This window comes from Monocercomonoides exilis (genome assembly GCF_001643675.1).
Source record: "Monocercomonoides exilis strain PA203 chromosome Unknown scaffold32-1190040, whole genome shotgun sequence".
Taxonomy (NCBI): Eukaryota; Preaxostyla; order Oxymonadida; family Polymastigidae; genus Monocercomonoides; species Monocercomonoides exilis.
In genome coordinates, this window is record NW_027150577.1 from 587107 (window position 1) to 604945 (window position 17839).

Here is a 17839-nt window from a genome sequence, read left to right on the forward strand (position 1 = left end):
AAAAAAAAAAATTGAATTATTATCAAAATAGCAAAGGCAAGCAAACGGTTGGGTAGTTTTTTGCATTTATGAATACTTGTTTTTTAATAAAAAGAATAGTACTGAGTGAAAGTTATTTAGTTTTTGTGAAGCAAAAGATGAATTTTTGAAATGATAGCAAAAAAGAAAGATATTGTAAAAAAAAAATGAGAATCAGCATTGTGGAAGAATAAAATATTAAAAAAAAAAAGAAAGAAAGAATAATCATTCAACAAAATACTTAAAAATAAAAACCAAAATTAAATGAAATTAAGAATATTTTCAAAAACTGCATATGAAAATTTATAGGTTTTACGGACAATGGATAAAGCTTGAAATGAATATAAATTAGTTACTCTGATTAAAATTAACTGCAGCATTAACTGGAAAAGTGCTGTAGATTCAAACTTTTCAACAATTCGTCGAACGAGAAAATTCTTTACGAACGTCTCGTTGGAAAGAAAACTTTGAAATAACGAATACATGTAAAATGTGCAACCAAATTACTCATTGTAATGAATCAACAAACAATTAATAATTAAAGATTGCAAAAAAATACAGAGTAAATTGTAATTGGTGAAATGGAAGCTTCAATAAAAAGCATACTAAGCAAACATATATATTGAACTTGAATTATCGATAAATAAACAGATAATAATAAATAGAATATCTGAATAAGATTTACATATAAAATTACTTGTAATACATAGCACCACCTGAAATATCTTCCAAATCCGCTGATTTGATGTGGTTCTTCTCGCTTTCAGGAATGGTCTCTGCGAAAATAAGATCTTCGTCCGTAAAATGAGTGTCAAAGAGAGCAATCAGCCTTCGTTTTCCGATAGCTATGGCAGGCTTGTTGCTTGACCGAAGCTGATCTCCAATCAGCGTCAGCCTCTGCCTCAAGAGGATATGCTCTTGTTTATGCTTCTCTAAGCCTGCATAGCCCCGTTTCTCCATCTCTTTCTCTTCTTCAGTAAACACAGTCACCAGCGTCGTTGCCAGCTGCTTGAAAAGAGTGGACACGATGTCCAGGTGCTCGTGGTGCTTGATTGAAGTGAGAAGCTGCTGGGCAGCATCCAAAATGCTATCTCGTCCATTGTCAAATGGCTTGTATCCTGTTATCATAGACTGCATCATCTCTATTTCTTTCTCGTTCTCATCAATCGGCAACAGTTCGATCAGCTTCGCAGACACATGGCGAATAAAAGCGACTTGATTGAGCCACGACATCGAATTCAGAAACAAAGAAACGAGGTAGATCACACACATAACAGCAATCACAATAATCATAATCGTTTTAGACTGCTCAACCTCTTGTTTGCCTGCCTCCAGCACAGAGTTTGTCATTTTGACAACTGCATTGTTCAGATCTTCTCGCATGGCCGACAAAATGAATCGTGGCTCCGCTGTCAATGCATTAATAGACGTAATGTCCATCTTTTGAATCCTTTCAACGCCAACCCTCAGCCTCGATAGAAGAGAAGAGAAGCCGTATATGTCTCCAACTATCCCGTACATCCGCTTTGGATCAACTCCTGAGCAGTCTTCGCCTTCTTCCAAAATGCACTTGGTCTTCTTCAGCAGACTTTCTCTGTTCAGTTCTTTTTCCATTCTTTTCACCACAATGTCGTCGTAAGTGGAGTCATTAGACACAGTGTAGATAGAGTCTCCAAAGTGGCAGTCCATATGAACCGTCTCAAAATAGCGCGAGAGGTCCAGCATCAGCCGTCGATACACCTCTGGATCTGCGGAGCAATGAGAGGAGTCGTGGAGAACAGGATTCAGCGAACGCGGGAACGTGATGCTCTGATCAGTCTTCAGCACGGCTGTTGGCTGTATCATTGCCATTGTCATGTACATGATCTGAAACAGGATGGATGAACGCATTCCAGAGAGAATGATGTTTGCTGAGATTGGCTTGTATCCAATCACACAGACAACTACAATTACGATAGGCACAATGACAGCAACAACACCAAGTGACACAGATAAGAATGTATCGAAGTACATTCTTGTTGGAATGGGCGATGGAAACTGCTTGTAGGCCGCATCCAGCGCCTCCACATCTTTCTCAAGTGCTTCTTCCCATTGGGTATCTTCAATCGCATTTCTAACCAGGCCAATCTGCTTGTCTCTTTCGGCATCTTCGTCGTCGTCATAAGCAACTTGAGGCTTAAGATATGGCACTGATCTCTGATCCAAATGTATTTCAGGCTTTGCTTGAGTGTGCGGTGAGTCGTTGTTAATTGACTGCATCTCTTCAGTCGGCTGGTGCTGTGCTGTACCAAGATATTGTGGTAGTATCGGCTGGGCAATCGGAGACACGACATTCTGATATACAGGCCTCGGAGACACAGAATAGCGCATGGACGGAGAAAGCATTCCCGCCGGGCTTAGAATTGATCCTTGCTCGTATCCCACTGTCGACCCCTGAGACGACCACACCCCTGTGCCACTGTGCATGTGGCCGCCCAGCGAGCTGTCCAGAGTGAAGTTCGTAGGCACAGACGTCAGCGTCTGGACTGTTCCGGAATATGTCTGGCTGTTCAGGTGCTGCATGGGATTCTGAGTTGATCCAGTCTGCTCGTTGAACATCAGAGAGTTCACAGCCTTGTTTGCAACAGGAGAGTGCATCCGTGGTTGAGGAGACAGACGACCAGCTGCATCCGTTGATTGCTGCTGCTGCCCTACATTCATGTCCGCCCCACTCTTCTCGCTTCGCCCAGTTATGTTGCCTGCTCTCATCGCAACTGGCTGCTTTGCTCCGGTTGGCGGTTCTGCCAAGCTCGAGGGTGTTGTAGCCATTCCGGTTGAAGCATCGGGGAGTGGAAGATTGAACGACATCTGCGGGCTCATTGCAGGGTCCAAGCCTGTTGGATACAGCAAGTTGTTCTCTTGTTGATATATCGAAGGAGCGTTGTCGTTCATGTGGATCATCGGCTCACCAGAATTCTGGCTGTTCTGCTGCATTTCCTTGTCCTGTTGATTGGATTCCATCGGGGCAAAAGGAGGGAAAGAAGAATACAGCTCAGCTTTTGCAGCTGACACGCCTGGCAGTTCGCGAACAGACTCTTCAATAATCATCATCTTGTGCTTCTCAGAGGGCTCGTCGCGTGTGTTTGACTCTGAGCCTTCCTCTCCGCTTCCTCCATCAGTCCACCGCCCTTCACCATCTGTCGTGTCTTCAGTAAACTGCTTGCCTCCCATCTGATTCTGAGTTGTCAGCGATATGAGAGTAGTGTCGTCTCCATCGCCGTTTTCGTTGTTCAGAAGCCGCCGAATCACATTTTGCATCTTCATTTTGGGAACATCGAGCATCACGTGATACGCTTCGTGTCTCTCATTTTTGAGTACTCTTGTGTATCTCATATATGTTATGCCTATTGTAGTTGTCACAGGCACAATTGTGAGGCAAAGAATCAGCACAAATGCAATAATGATGTTGTCGCAGTCCTGGTTCATTATGTTCCAATAAGACATGATTGCCCGCTTCGCCCCGTCCAAAATAGGGACAAGGGTGTTGAACAGAATGTACTGAATGTTCGGAAGATAGTCAGGAAAAGTAGGACGCTCTGTCATTGTTGACTCTGCAAGCTGCCGAGACGTCTGCGACAGCGCGGCGAGCACTTCGAGCATCGACGACGGAGAGTGCATCTGCTTCTTCTCATCGATCACTTCAATGACCGACCCGTCAGGCTGCGTCTCGTTCTTCAGCTTGAATATGAACGTGTATGTTTCAATGTCCGACGTCTCCCACGGCTCCAAGTTGGATGTCATGTCATACACATCCGACAGCATCGACGTCATTCGCTCAGAGTTCTTCGACAGACGGCGCTTCAGCTCGTCGACTGGCACAAGCGAAGCCCCCCACCCGTCGGCTGGTGCAACATACCGGAAATGGTGCACGAAGTCGTGGACGGTGTAATAATACGTCATGACCGATGTTCTGGCAGTGATGTACGACAGATCGCACACCTGCCGCAGCGTATCCAGGTTCTTTTGGTAGTTCGATGAGACAACCAGATACACAACTAGCGATATTATCAGAACGGTTATCGAAAAGAAGTTCAGCGAAACAACAAGACATGTAATGAGTGTCTGGCTGACGTTGTCTTCTCCACTCGTCGTTCCGCTTGTGCTGAGCTCCGTTAGCAAAACCTTCTTCTTCTTCTTCTTCTTCCTCTTCCTCTTGTTTCTTTTAGCAGATGTGTCAATCGTTTTATGTGACCGAGAATCTGCTCCTCCCAACCCCTTCTGTCCGCCAAATGATCTGTCGAGTCCATCTCCTCCCATTCCTCTCGAAGACAGAATTTCAGACGCACCGCCATCTGGCACAGCGCTTTCCTTCTCATCCCCATCTCCGTCTACCCTGCTGCTTACAGCACTGTCTTTCTCACTGCGAATGTTGGTTGTTGAGCCTTCGTTGTTGTCACCGCTGCTTCCATTCCCGCTGTTTTTGCCAGCATCCATCTCAAACCCATCGTTCATTCCCATTGAATCGCCCGACGGGTCAACGCCTGCTGTGACTGTCGGCCCCATCGATGTGGACGTGGTTTCTTCGATCTGGTCAGCCCTGTTCAGAATCATCTCTGCTGCATCTTCGTCGTGGTAGATGTCCAACAGCAGCCGCGCGTAGTTCCGCAGCACTGTTGTGTTCTGCCCGTGCGACGCGATGAGCTCCTCGTAGCTTTTGCGGGAAATGTACTCGTTCTTCACAATCTCATTCAGCAGGTTCGGAAGCACCCTGTAGTCTGGGTGCATCGACGTGGCGGTCTCGAAGAAGTCCTTCATTGCTTCCAGCGCCAGTTCGTAGTGAGAAATTGCCTTCGACATCAGTGTTGTGAACGTTAGAGAGTTCAGTTCATTCATCCCTCCGTCGTTTGCACCGCCTTCGCTCCTGCTGCCTTCTTTCGACTTGCAGAACAGCACAAAGCGCAAGAAGATCCCGGGAGACGACATACGCGCCTTCTTCAAAAGAGATTGAGATTTCATGTAGTTCTTCCGATATGCCTGCAAGAAAGAAGCATAGTAGAAGCACAGCTCGCTATTGTTCTTGTTTGTCTTCAGCCCTTGTGTGTACACAAAGTCTGCAAATGACAAGTGATCAAGCGAGCGGTATGAGTCGACTTGAAGAAAGCGAAGAGAAGGCTCAATCCGTTCAGGCTTGTTCATCGGTGGAAGTGAACTTGCAGCATTTTCCAATCGAGTATCGATCAACGGGTTGCCTGTGTTTGTTAACAGATATCTTCTTTCTCTGACTTCACGACCAACCTGAGGAAGAACAACAGCACTCAGCACAATTCCGACAACTAATGCAAATAACTGAAGAATAAGAGGCACAATCCATAATCCAACAGCTCCTTCAATGGCATATCCAATCTCTCCCAGCAACCTCATACATCCAAATATGCACCATGTACTTGCTCTTAGAACGTTTCCTTTGAGCTTATAGATTGGCTGTTTCCACACAAAATACACGACCATCCCCAAAGAAGTGCCAACTGTAACTACTCCACGCCAAAATGGCCAAGCATAAAGCATGCGCATCGCAAATACGCATCCAACCATCAAACATGAATCCAACGATTGCCAGGTTCCGCTAGGAGAAGACCACAGCCCTCCATGTTTTGGGTTATGATTAAAAATCATGCTTCGAATCAAGAATGCATGGCCCAACAGCAAGCAAATTGTTACAACCCCAACAGCAAATCCACTAACCGCAAATCCATCCTTAAAAAATGGCTTTTCAGTTGCGCGATATAACTGCACTCCTCCTCTTTCAAAGCAATCGAAAGATGTTATGCAATTTGTCATTAATGGAATTAATAAAACATCAAGTGTAAAATTATTCACCCAACGTAAAACTGAGATAATCCATGGTTGTGATGAAGCAATTCTTCCAAACATTAATTGCACAACTTCAAGAAATACCATTTGAAGCGCAAAATAGCCACAACATCCATACACAACAAATGGCAAATATTGGCCAGCAAGAAATCCGAGTGAGGTGCCATCAGGATATCCAATAAACTACAATAACAGTAAAATGAAATGCATTTGCAATATTTACAATTATTCAATATTAAATGAAACATTTGCACACAAAGGATAAAAAATTCACTCTTTGAGAAGGCAAGTCAATACGGAAAAAGCTAATTGTAACCATTTGAAGCAAGCATATAAACCAACAAACTCCTTCCCATGCAACACTTGGATGTTTCGGTTGTTCATATAAAGGATAAAAAAATGAAAAAATGACTTCATCCATTTTGCTAAACGAATCCGTTTGAGATACATCAATCGTGAGTCCACTACTAATGGAACTCATAGATTTATTTTCTTCGGACATTATTCCAATAAATCTCTCAGATATACCGTCTTTTTCAAAACTGCTAGATGATCAAACTTTCCCAAACATTTGTTTTTCAATCAAGATTATTGGATCCAATTTGCCACATTCAATCGATGTTAATGATTGGAGATAATGTCCAAAAAATATATGTTGAGAAGCAAAAATTACACAAATTCTTATAATTTGATCAAAAAAAACAGTCAGGCCCGGCGGGACTCGAACCCACAACCCCCGGATTAGGAATCCGATATGCTATCCATTGCACCACGGGCCTAAGGAAATCGTTTTTAAAAACTCATTATTATTCCTTATAATGAACAATAAGATATTGATAATTCGATCACCATCAATTTATTTTTTATATTTCCTAAATGTTTATGATAATTACTCCAGGAACTTAAACATTAACCTTTATGGAATGTTATTTGGAAAAGAATGACTTTATTCTCTTTTTCAAATAATATTGTTAATAATTTGTTTTGGAGAAGAAATTCAATAAACTTTACGAAAATTCTCAATTTTATCGTTCAAACGATAAACAAATTTTCAATATTCTCGTTCAAGAATCAATGAAAGATTTGACGAATTGGATGCTTTTTTAACAGTAAAAACTGTAAAACTTAAAGTATTTTGATGCAACATGAAATAAATTTTCATAATGAAAAGTTTTGAACTTTGTTTATTGCTGTCTGCAAGAATACAAACCGTAGAAGTTGAAACAGCATTATTTTATCAATTATAATGAATTTTTATAATAACTTTTCAACAAGAATGAAAATGAGCATATTTATAAAATGCTCAAATAACGTAACACTCATAATTTAGTCTCATGTATGATGACAACTCAAATCCTGTTGATAACAAAAACAACTTTCACAAAACAATTAATGTTATTAAATATAGTTTCTCAGATCAATAATATTGGAGAGAATTTTGTTTACAGGATTGATATACGGTCGAAAACTCAAAACATTTACGTAGGCTATTCATTAATTCAGCTACAAGATCTGAAAGTTTATTATTCCCAAGAGTAAAAGGGAAAAATGAACTTCAAGTCAAAGATGTCTTGATAAATTTTTTTTAAGTTCTCATGCTTGCATCCTGGTACCGTCGATAAATTGCTGTTGCATATTTTTGCAGCAAGATGTCAAAGAACATCTTTTAATTTTTGCCACTGAAAAGCATTTTTGCAAAAATAAAGTATTTCAATGTTGCTATTGAAACGTGAATGCAATTGAGCTTGTTATTGCGATATATTGCTTTTTGCGTTCTATTGGATTCTTCGTATTTGCGTGGACTTCGATCATGAAATTTGCGGAATTTAGATTTGTTTCTTGCGAATTTGCTCTTGTAGTGATTGCACGGAAACCAATCGTCGAATTTAATGAATTTACTGCTTTTGCAGCAAAAATATATTCTGCAACTTGAATATTGCTTTTATTCAAAACAGAATTCTGTACTTCATTGGAAAACTTCTATTTCATGTGAGAATATCGAATCTATCGGATCTTGCTGTGCAATTGCAGGGAAACGATCATTACGTGATTGCTACACGAACTTTAGTATTGTTTCACGTTTATATTTTGCACAAGTGTCTTTAAGTTCAAGAATAGCCATTTATGTTTTATCATGCACAAAATGAGCGTTATTTGTTTATTGGTGTGTAACATTTCATATAGATCAAACACTGATTCAGCATTTTAACAATTACTCCAACAATGCTGAAATTTGATTTTATCGGAACGAAAATTGGACAAGGGGTTGCGAAACAGGAATTACTGTTTTCTTCGGAACAGAATTCAATGTCAAACCACACAGATTACTGATTATGTACCGAAGTTCAGCAAAATACATGCAAACAAAAAAATGGATCTATCTTTATTATTTCTGTTGCATACCTGCATTGGCAGATGTTGGGGCAAGATCATTCGATCTTTTTTTGAATTTTCTGGGAAGCAATGGATTAATGGAGTTGCTTTTGTTTCAACAGCCTTTACAATTGATAGCTATTTAACCTCGAGGCACATATCAGTTATTCTTTATTTTGCAAGTTAAATCGGTTAACTTTACTGTGTGAGACATTTGACAGTTCTCTTAGCACGTTTTGATTGGCCAAATGTTACAATAATTTAGGAATGCTTCAAGAGAATTGATTCTGAGAAAGAGCCAAACAAAAAATCCAGAAAAACCCAAAATTTTCAGAAACATATGCAAACCATTTGACAAAGCAAAGAGACCACTGAAAGATTGAGATAACGTTTTGGCAGAAGTCTGTGACGGAGGAAATGCTGTTTATTGTTCTTGAAGGCCAATGGGCAGAAAATAGGTGATTTTGTCATTTTCTGAATGGAAAGATTTGTTTGAAGGTGCATATCTGGAACCGAATAAATGAAACGAGACTGTTGGGATTAGTCACAATCGATTGATCAGATAAGGCCAAATGGATTCTCCAAATGGGTTTGCATCTTAGACTTGTTTGGGCATGTAATTAGGATGTCAAAAGTTTCTTCCTGTGATTCAATTTGGCAAGACTGAACTGATTTGCTTTGAGATTGTTGGATGTTGTCCTGCACTTTTGAAGGTGTTTGGAAATTTGATTTATGATGCTAATGAAGCTATTTCTTGGAAGTGGGATGCTATCTTCATTTGGGTATCTGCAATTGATGGTGGAAGATCAAAAGGAAATTTGCAGGATGAAGAAGACGATGAAGCATTGAAGATAAACATGTTGACACGAGCATGCTTTGAAACAGGAAATGAAATGTTTGGAAGATCTGATGAAAGTGTTTGTGTGACGATGAAGATGAAATGTTGGCTGTTGTATTTTGGTTATGGTGGCAGAGAAGAAGAGGAAAAAGAAGAAAATGGAGGGGAAAGTTGTTCATTGTTATTTTAAAGCAATGCATGAGATGAAGATGTCAACACACAATTCAGTTGAAAAAGTTGAAGTGAAGCAGATGAAACAGATGGAAGAATGTGTGAATGAATGGATGATGAAGTCTGATGAGAAAGTGGAAGGTCATTCTGAAAGACCAGAGACGAGGTAGAAGAAGAGAAGAGAAGAAGAAGAAGAAGAGTTTGTGAGCTGGTTAGAAGAAGATTGGATGCTGGCTGAATGAGTAAGATGTTCGAATGCAGATGTTTGTTGTTGTTGGAATATCTTTTATTTCTGAGTGTGATGTCAAAATTGGAGAGAGAATGTTTCAGGAAGACGAAATGAAGAGGTTCTTTGACGTGGATCATTTAGCACTTCTGAAGGAAGGCGTTGTCTGATCTCCTGCAAAGATCGCTGTTGATCTTGTTTGTGCACACCCAAATGGAAAACGGCAGACCTGAAAACAAAAAAGAAAGAGATGACAAACAATAAAATGAAGAGAAAAAGAGAGAAACAAAATGAAAAGAAAGAAAAGAAAGAAAGAAAGTGAATGCATGGTTGTCTTATTGTTGCTTTTGGAGAAGTGAAGAGCGATAGACAAAAAGAATGAAAGGAAGAGCAGAATATTAAAAGCACTGAGTGAAGTGGAAAACAAGAAAGACAAGAAAGCTGAAATGGATGGTCATTTCTCGCCAATTCTTTTCATAAATCCGTCATTTATCTTTTTTGCCTCTTTGGAATGAATGTGCTTGTTCCAGGCATCTAAATGCATTGAAGAGGCAAAAATAAGAAATGAAGATATTGAGGAAGAGCATTGGAGGAAATGAACGTGTTGTTATTGCTGAGGGGAAATTGAAAAGATGGTTATGAGAGAAGAACTTCGATCAGAATGCGGATCTGAAGCAGCTGCCGAGTCCTGATCTCGATCTGAAGTGATCTACACTGATCTAGCAACACAACCATGCATAATTAGCTGCTATTTGCAAACGAATATATGATGCACTTTAAATGAACAAGATCAAGACGCACCCATAATAATACTATTTGAAGCTCTTAAGTGAAGTTATAAAAATAATTTAATGTGTTATGTTTGCAAAGTTTGTCTTGAAATTTTGCATAAACATACTAAAATTGAAATTTTTTTGTGGAGACAAATTATTCAAAGTAAAGGGAAAATATGATCATACATTGTGAAAAAATTTTTCTGAAAAATGGTATTTAAAAAAAGTTATTTCATAAAAATTTGTATTCATGTGCATGAAAATGAAAACTTTTTTTATAATTTTGTTTTTTAAGTTTAGAACAATGACAGCATCGTTTTTTCCACAAAAAAATGATAAATTTTTTTAAGTAAATAAAATTTGAAATAAACTTATAATTTTTATTATTAAAAATAAAAACCCATTTTAAGCAGAAAAAAGAAAACAACAACGTCAAAATCTAATCACATCACAAGCAGAATTTGATGACCTTTAAAATCTCAAACACAATTTTTGTTAAGATAATGACGCAATTAACAATTTTCAGATAAATTTCTAATCTGAGATAATCTATTTTTCTTTAAAGAACTTTTCGAAAGTTTTCAATAAAAACTCATGATCATCTATTGATCAGGAGAACTATTTATGACTGTGTTTGTTGTTGATCGGGTTAAATAAAACAGGACGGATATTTATGATATGGGGGAAAATATGAACTTTCAAGCTTTTTATGCACAAAACAAGAAAAAATTGTTTCACATATAACATTATTAAATATTATCAGATTTCAAAATAAATTTGATTTTCATTACTGTAAATAAAAATCATTGATGTGATCACCAAATGTTTTGTGACCTCACATGTATTTAAAAAAATTAACCCATTTATAACAAAATTTTTGATAACAAAAAGTTTATCAAAGTTTCATTATTAACCAATGTCAATTCCTGAAAATCAATTATTTTGTCCCATATGGATTGATGCAGCATTTTATTTTTCAACTTTCTTTATTAACCGGAAAAAAATCAATTTTTTCATTGGTTTTTTTCACAAAAAGTCATTTTTAAGTTCTTCTTTCACGAATCAATATCTGCTCTAATCCACTAAACTTCAGCAAAAATCTTCATCGTTATCGTTTAACTTCCTTTGGATCTTCCATGATCAGATATTTCACTGTTTCTCTCAAATCTTCTGCTTCATTCTTTGCCTTCTTCCATCGAATTTACAACAAAAAAATACAACGAGGACAACTGGTGAGCAGATCAACAAACATTGCAATCACAGTCAGTTTCGATGATATTTTCACTTCTTTTCCTCTTTCCATAATTCTATCATCCACATTTTCTATGGACTCACTTCTATTCTTCTGAACAGATGCATTAGTTGCAAACAACCGCTTTCCAAACGCAATCATCACGGACACCTCTGTTTCATCCTAGTTTAAAAAAAGTTTTCTCAAAGGAACTATCCCAACCACTTCCATTAAAGATGCAAGCACATCGTCTTCAAAATAAAATATCTCAATCAGATTTGTATCTTCAGCTGAGATTATCTATCGTAATGAAGAATCACATGGCAGAAGAAGCTCCGCCTTGAGTATTATTTCAATTTCACCACAATTTTCACTAACTGAAGCCTCTTCCAGCTTTGGAATGAAAATAAGCAATTCCGTTTCTCCTACCATCACTTTCAATCTGCATCCATCATTCAGAATCCACAGAGAAGTTTTGAACATTAGTGCATCTCCTCCCTTCAAGCTCGAAATAGTCAGCGAAGCAGAATCGAAGCAGATGATATTATCCGGAGTGAAGAATATAAAGAAAAAATGGATTGAAGAGAAAGAATTATCCTTTCTCAATCGTCACATTTCCAGCCAAGATCGACAATTCACAATCGAAGAATTTGAAATTGAAGCTCCTTTGTTATTATTGCTGAATTATTTTAATGGACAAGCGAATAATTCTGCACAAACAAATCTTCTTATCTTTTTGCTTCATCTTGAAAATGAGAAGTGAAGAAACCAAAGCTTCCAACAAACAGATTTGTTCACACTCCAGCGAAAGAGCAGAACAGCATCAACAAAGTAATTTTCCTTTTGGTGTATCAACTACAACCTGAGAATGAGCAATTATTCACAAAAATCGGTGTGTCCAGAGAGATCAGCCATGCTTTCTTCGGAGCATTCGAATGAACAGAACTGTTGCCGTACTAAATTACTGGCAGCTTCATCTCTCTTCTCATTAAATTGTCAGCTCACATCCTTCTTCTCATCATATCTTCTCCGACAAAAGTTTTCAAAGTTCTGATCTCCAAAAACGGAACCTCATGAATCACACATCAATTTGAGGCCTGCGAGAAATTAAAGCATTAATACCACAATTTTGCTGTCTTTGCATTGAACATTTTCGTTAATCCAAATTCATCAACTTTTTCAAATAACAAACTGATGTTTGAAATGGAATTTTTGTCCAAAGAAATTCCATGTTTTCCTTTGCAGCACGTGAAGATGACAAGAAGGGTTTGAAAATAACTATTTCTCATGGATAAAAAGGATGTTTATGTAAAAAGAAAGTGAAAAAAACAATATGAATGATTATTTTTTTAATCATGTTTTTTTCGGGGTGTTGATTATCCAAAGATTCAATTTATATGAAGAATAATTATTCACACAATAGTAAAAACATGAAAATACCTTCAAAATGAAGATGTTTGAGAAAATAATCACGATTATTAATCTTTGGAAGGAGCATAAATATTTCATTGTTCATTTATCAATATTCAAATAGTATTATCTAACCGAAATTATTGTTAGAGAATATGTGGATTTGAAAATAATAACCCAAAATATATCGAATAAGCTTTTGAAAGTTGAGAAACATTTGTGATGGCTTTTTCTCACAAGGAAAACAATTCAAGTTTTTCATAATTGAGTATAGCTTAATTTGAAATGCAAAAACCAGTTTCTAAAACAAAGAAAATCTGTTCAACTTTATTTTCAGTGTTGTCGAACATTAAATTTCCTGTAACTCCTTTTTTTCGAATCACTTATTTGTTATGATATTTGATTTGTAAGATAATGAGAAAGTTGTTTGAGCTGAACTCAATCAACTGAAAATTTTATGATTTCTTATCTTTCATGTAATTATTTTGTTCAACAAAACCACATTTATTTAAAATGAACCTGGGTGATTATTTTTGAAATCACAACTTTTTTCGGGTTGCAGATTTTTTCAAACTTTGTTTATCATTGGGAAGAGCATTTGAAATAAGATGCTCAATTTATCACAACTGTTTCAAAAATAAATGATTCATCTGTAATAAAGAATATAATTTCTTTAAAGTGCTTTTTCACTTTTCAGTGATCATTAATCCATATTTTTTGGGAAAATTTTGAACCGAAATTTTTGAATGAAAAATAATGATTTCAAAAATAATTTCCCACCTCTTAATTTGTGATTTATCAAAATAGTTTTTTTAAAATGGGTAATTCTTTTTGAAAAGACACAAATGCTTAATTATCAAATAAATCAAAATTTTCAAATTTTGTTCAAAATTCTGTCACCGCTCATGAATCTTCTCATGAATGTTTGAATTATCATTATTAAGAAATGGATTTTATTTTAGTGAAGTTAGGCTTGTGTTAACAAATTTTTTTGCAAAGTGTGAAATATTTGATTTATTTGATAATTAAACAGTTGCGACTTTTCAAAAATTATTCCCCATATGGGACAAAATCTTTGACTTCAAGCATTTTAATTGAAAAATGATGCACTTTTGAAAAGCTTTTTGTGTCCAAATAATTCAATTAAAATGGGTTCATTTTTGATACATTCATGGAATGTCACTGAACTTTTTGTAATAACATTGATGATGACTATTTGTAGATGAGAAAAACCAATTCATTCAGTTATCTGAGAATGATTGATAAAGTTATGAGCGAATCAATTTTATTATGCTTTGCGCAAAAAAAAGTCTGAAAGTCAATATTTTCCTCCATATGGACGATGTGTTTCAATATTAATGCTCAGAAAACATGTTCATATAAAAGTTCAGTGCAGATATATTCTGTTAATTTTAAAAATTTTTTATAGAAAATAATATTTTATTCTTTGAATAATTTCGTTATCATCTGGCACAAGCTCCATTTCTTTCTTTGGAATTCAAGGAGATGATGACAATTCACACACTGGAAGGTTTTCTTCTTGTATGTTTCATTTTTTTGACAATTGAAGAAAATTTTGCAGAGAAAAGATAGTGGTATATCAATCATTTGATCAAAATGACTATGAACTTGAATCAAACTTGAAAAAGAAATCCTGAGAATGTCTTTCCGAAAATGAACATAATTCATCTCTTCAACAAACTGTGCAATAAAACAACAACAAATTATTTGTCCGTTGCTAACAAAGCATTTCCATTTATTAGTGACGAAACGAGATATCATATAATTTCAAAAATGCAAAAAACCTTCAACAATTTCTCAAAAAAAGACTCGCCTTCAAAACACTCTGGATTCAACGAAAAACATATCAAAAAGATTTAAAAAAAATAAAGCTATCTGCTTATCTGCAGAATGAAAAGTTGAAGCGGAAACAGTTGCATTATGACGAATTGAAGGATAGAGAAAGAAAGCAGTTGGCCAGAATTGAAAAGATTGCTATTTGGGTGATTCTTTTTGAAAAGTCACAAATGTTTAATTATCAAATAAATCAAAAATTCTATATTTAACTCAAATTTCTATTAATATGCCCCATACTTACCAAATATGAAATCCATTATTTGATAATGCTATTTCATGCATTCTGAAAAAGATTTGTTAGTGGAAACAGAAATTTGAGTTAAATATGAAATTTTTGATTTATTTGAAAATTAAACATTTGTGACTTTACAAAAAGAATCACACATATATAAAAACAAAGATTAAAAAGAAGAATCTCTTGGATTTGTCGCCAATCATTATCTTCGTTTCACCCGTGATGAGTATTTATTGTCAAAGAAAATTGCAATTGTTGAACTTAAAAATTAGTAAAAAGCTATCACGAACATCGCACACAAAAAAGGACCTCCATGAACACTTTCACTCCACGAAAATCAAAAAGAGTATTTTGAGTGGTTAACCAGCATAACGATGTATGAGAGGATTTCATCTTTAATGGGTTTATCTGATACAATGGCTTGCAATTGTTTGACTGATATTCGCACAGTATTGCTTTCTGCGTTGAATGAAATTTTTTCCACTCCACCTATGCCTCCAATAATTCACGGCATAAGTGAAACAAAACACCTCCTCCAATTTTATGATTTTACTCATGATAATAAGTGGGAATGAATACATCAAAAAACAATTCTTTTGGGTGGAGCAGTAAAGCCTTTGCGACAGACCGACATTTTCCAAAGTGTTCGACAAGTCGACACACAATGCAAAATATTTAATAAAATATTAACATGATTTTCTTTTTTTTTATTTGTTTTTTCTTATCGTGGTATCTCAATTTTTTGATTTATAAACAGAAAAACAAACAAATCAACAATTCTCTTTTTTTGATGGAAATGAATAATTTATTAAATTTTTGCTAATGTGAATTAGATTTTTCATGGTTTCAAAATTAAAAATTGTCATTAGTCCATGAAAGATAACATTCAATCATTATTTCAACAGAAAATTTTTTTTATTTATCCTTCGTTTCAAAAATTCATTTTTTCGACAAAAATCAGTCGGTCGAATAGATCAATCGTTCGAACAGAAAAATTGATTATTTGATAGATATCATGAATCATTTGACAACATATGAGGATTTTTTAATGAGCTTGCCATTGGAATTACAAAACAGTGCAAAATCAAAAGAAATCGTTTGAATATAACATTAGACTAAATTTGACAGAAACTTTTTTATTTCATTTTTTTGAAACAAATGAGTGCTGCATTAAGCGTTAAAATAGAAGAGCTAAAGAAAAGTGATTGTTCATTTGTTGAGTTGGAATGTTCAAAATCAACAATTTTTGGAAAATGTTTGATTCTTTCAAGTTTTGATCAAAAACAATATCATTTCATTTGTTTTGATAATTATCAAGTTCACAGACATCCTAATAATACTGGTAAAGACATAGGCAAAGTTCACTTTGAAATACAAAAAAAAATCAGTTTGGAAAGCTGACACGCCTGTGAAAAATGATGGAACATTGAAAAAAGATGGACATATTTATTATTTATGCCCAAACAGCAAAGAAGGAGTTAATTGTGGAGTTTCCGGAAGAAAAGGATGTGATTGAATAATTAATCATCAATGTCCCCTTTTGACTAATTCATCAATTGTGAAATTTATGAAGCAGCATCAGCCTATCAATCAAGCAACTTATTACTCAAATAAAAAAGAAGTTCCATTTCATTTTCAATATGATTTATTGAAGAAACAATTTTTGAGGTTAATTGGACATTGTAACATTAAATTTTAATCCGCTTATTCATCTGAGTTTTAAACTTTCATTTCTTCTCGTGAACAGATTTCTCTACAAAACCCATCATTTTCTCCCGAAACCATATTTCCCACATTGAATTTCAGAAAACAATCTTCTATTATTCACGATGAAGTGGAAGGCACAATTAAAGAAAGGGATGCTGCAATTTTCAATTCTTCATTTGGAATTATGATTGACGGTGGAGTCGTCGCGGGCAAAAAGAACACTGCTGAAACTGTGGTTCCGTTGAATCCATGTGCAAAGCCAATGTTTTATAAATTCGTTAAAGTGTGCTACACTTCCTTTGATTATTCGCAACTTGCAGTCCAAATTATGACTGAAATAAAAGATTTTCACGGAGAAGTTCGGTGCTTTTGTACAAATGGCGTGCTTTCTCAGAAGCTAGCAATTCAGAGCCTTTCAGAAGATATTTCTTCTGCAAAATCATTGTCATTTTTCAAAGGAACACCACCAATTTTTATTTATTGTTGAAACCATTTATTAAATTGAGTTGTTTCTCATTTTTTTAACAACAACGAATTCTTTCAAACCCAGAAAGATGCAATTATTTCGTTTGCGAAACAAGCGAAGGTGATTTCCCGTTGGCAACCCTCAACACCAAAATGCCCTTCATTCATTGAAACAAGATGGCTTTGAATTAAAGATATTTGTTTTTTTATTAGTAAACATTTTCATGATGATAATTTTTCAAAATTACGGGAATTGATTTTTATCAAAAATGTGATCAAATGTCAACTTCTATTATTTCCCCCAAGAGAACTTCAGTAACACTTCGAAAAAGATAAAACGAAGTTGGGAGATATTTTCCCTCTGCTGGTGAAGGCATTTGCTCGCTACTCATGGATGCAGGACCTTGAAGAATTCTCAGAAGAAAACTGGAAATCTGGTTTATGTGATATTATAATCCTTCAGTTTAATTTTTTTTTGCAGGTGATAGGGGAAACCTGATCTTTTAGGCCTTTTCATTGACTCCTGGAGGGAGAAATAACTATCAATTGGGTTCTTTTTCTGATTCTTTCAACCAAGAATTGAAAAGGCTGAAGGCGAAATACGAACTTGTTTTTCGTTGTGAAACATTGGATCAAACAACAAAACACTCTGAATCAAAAACAAACAGCAAAATTTGATTCAAAA

General features: G+C 35.8%; 1 protein-coding gene across 1 annotated transcript; it reads right to left on the bottom strand.

The window, feature by feature from the left end:
* Positions 1–102: 102 nt before the first annotated feature.
* MONOS_5757 (uncharacterized protein) lies at positions 103–6370 on the bottom strand (the record flags this gene model as incomplete). The annotated part of the gene is made up of 2 exons (XM_067875934.1): positions 103–6051; positions 6125–6370. 2 exons carry the CDS (start codon positions 6368–6370, stop codon positions 712–714), a joined length of 5586 nt encoding a protein of 1861 aa, XP_067724671.1. The 3' UTR covers positions 103–711.
* Positions 6371–17839: the final 11469 nt, after the last annotated feature.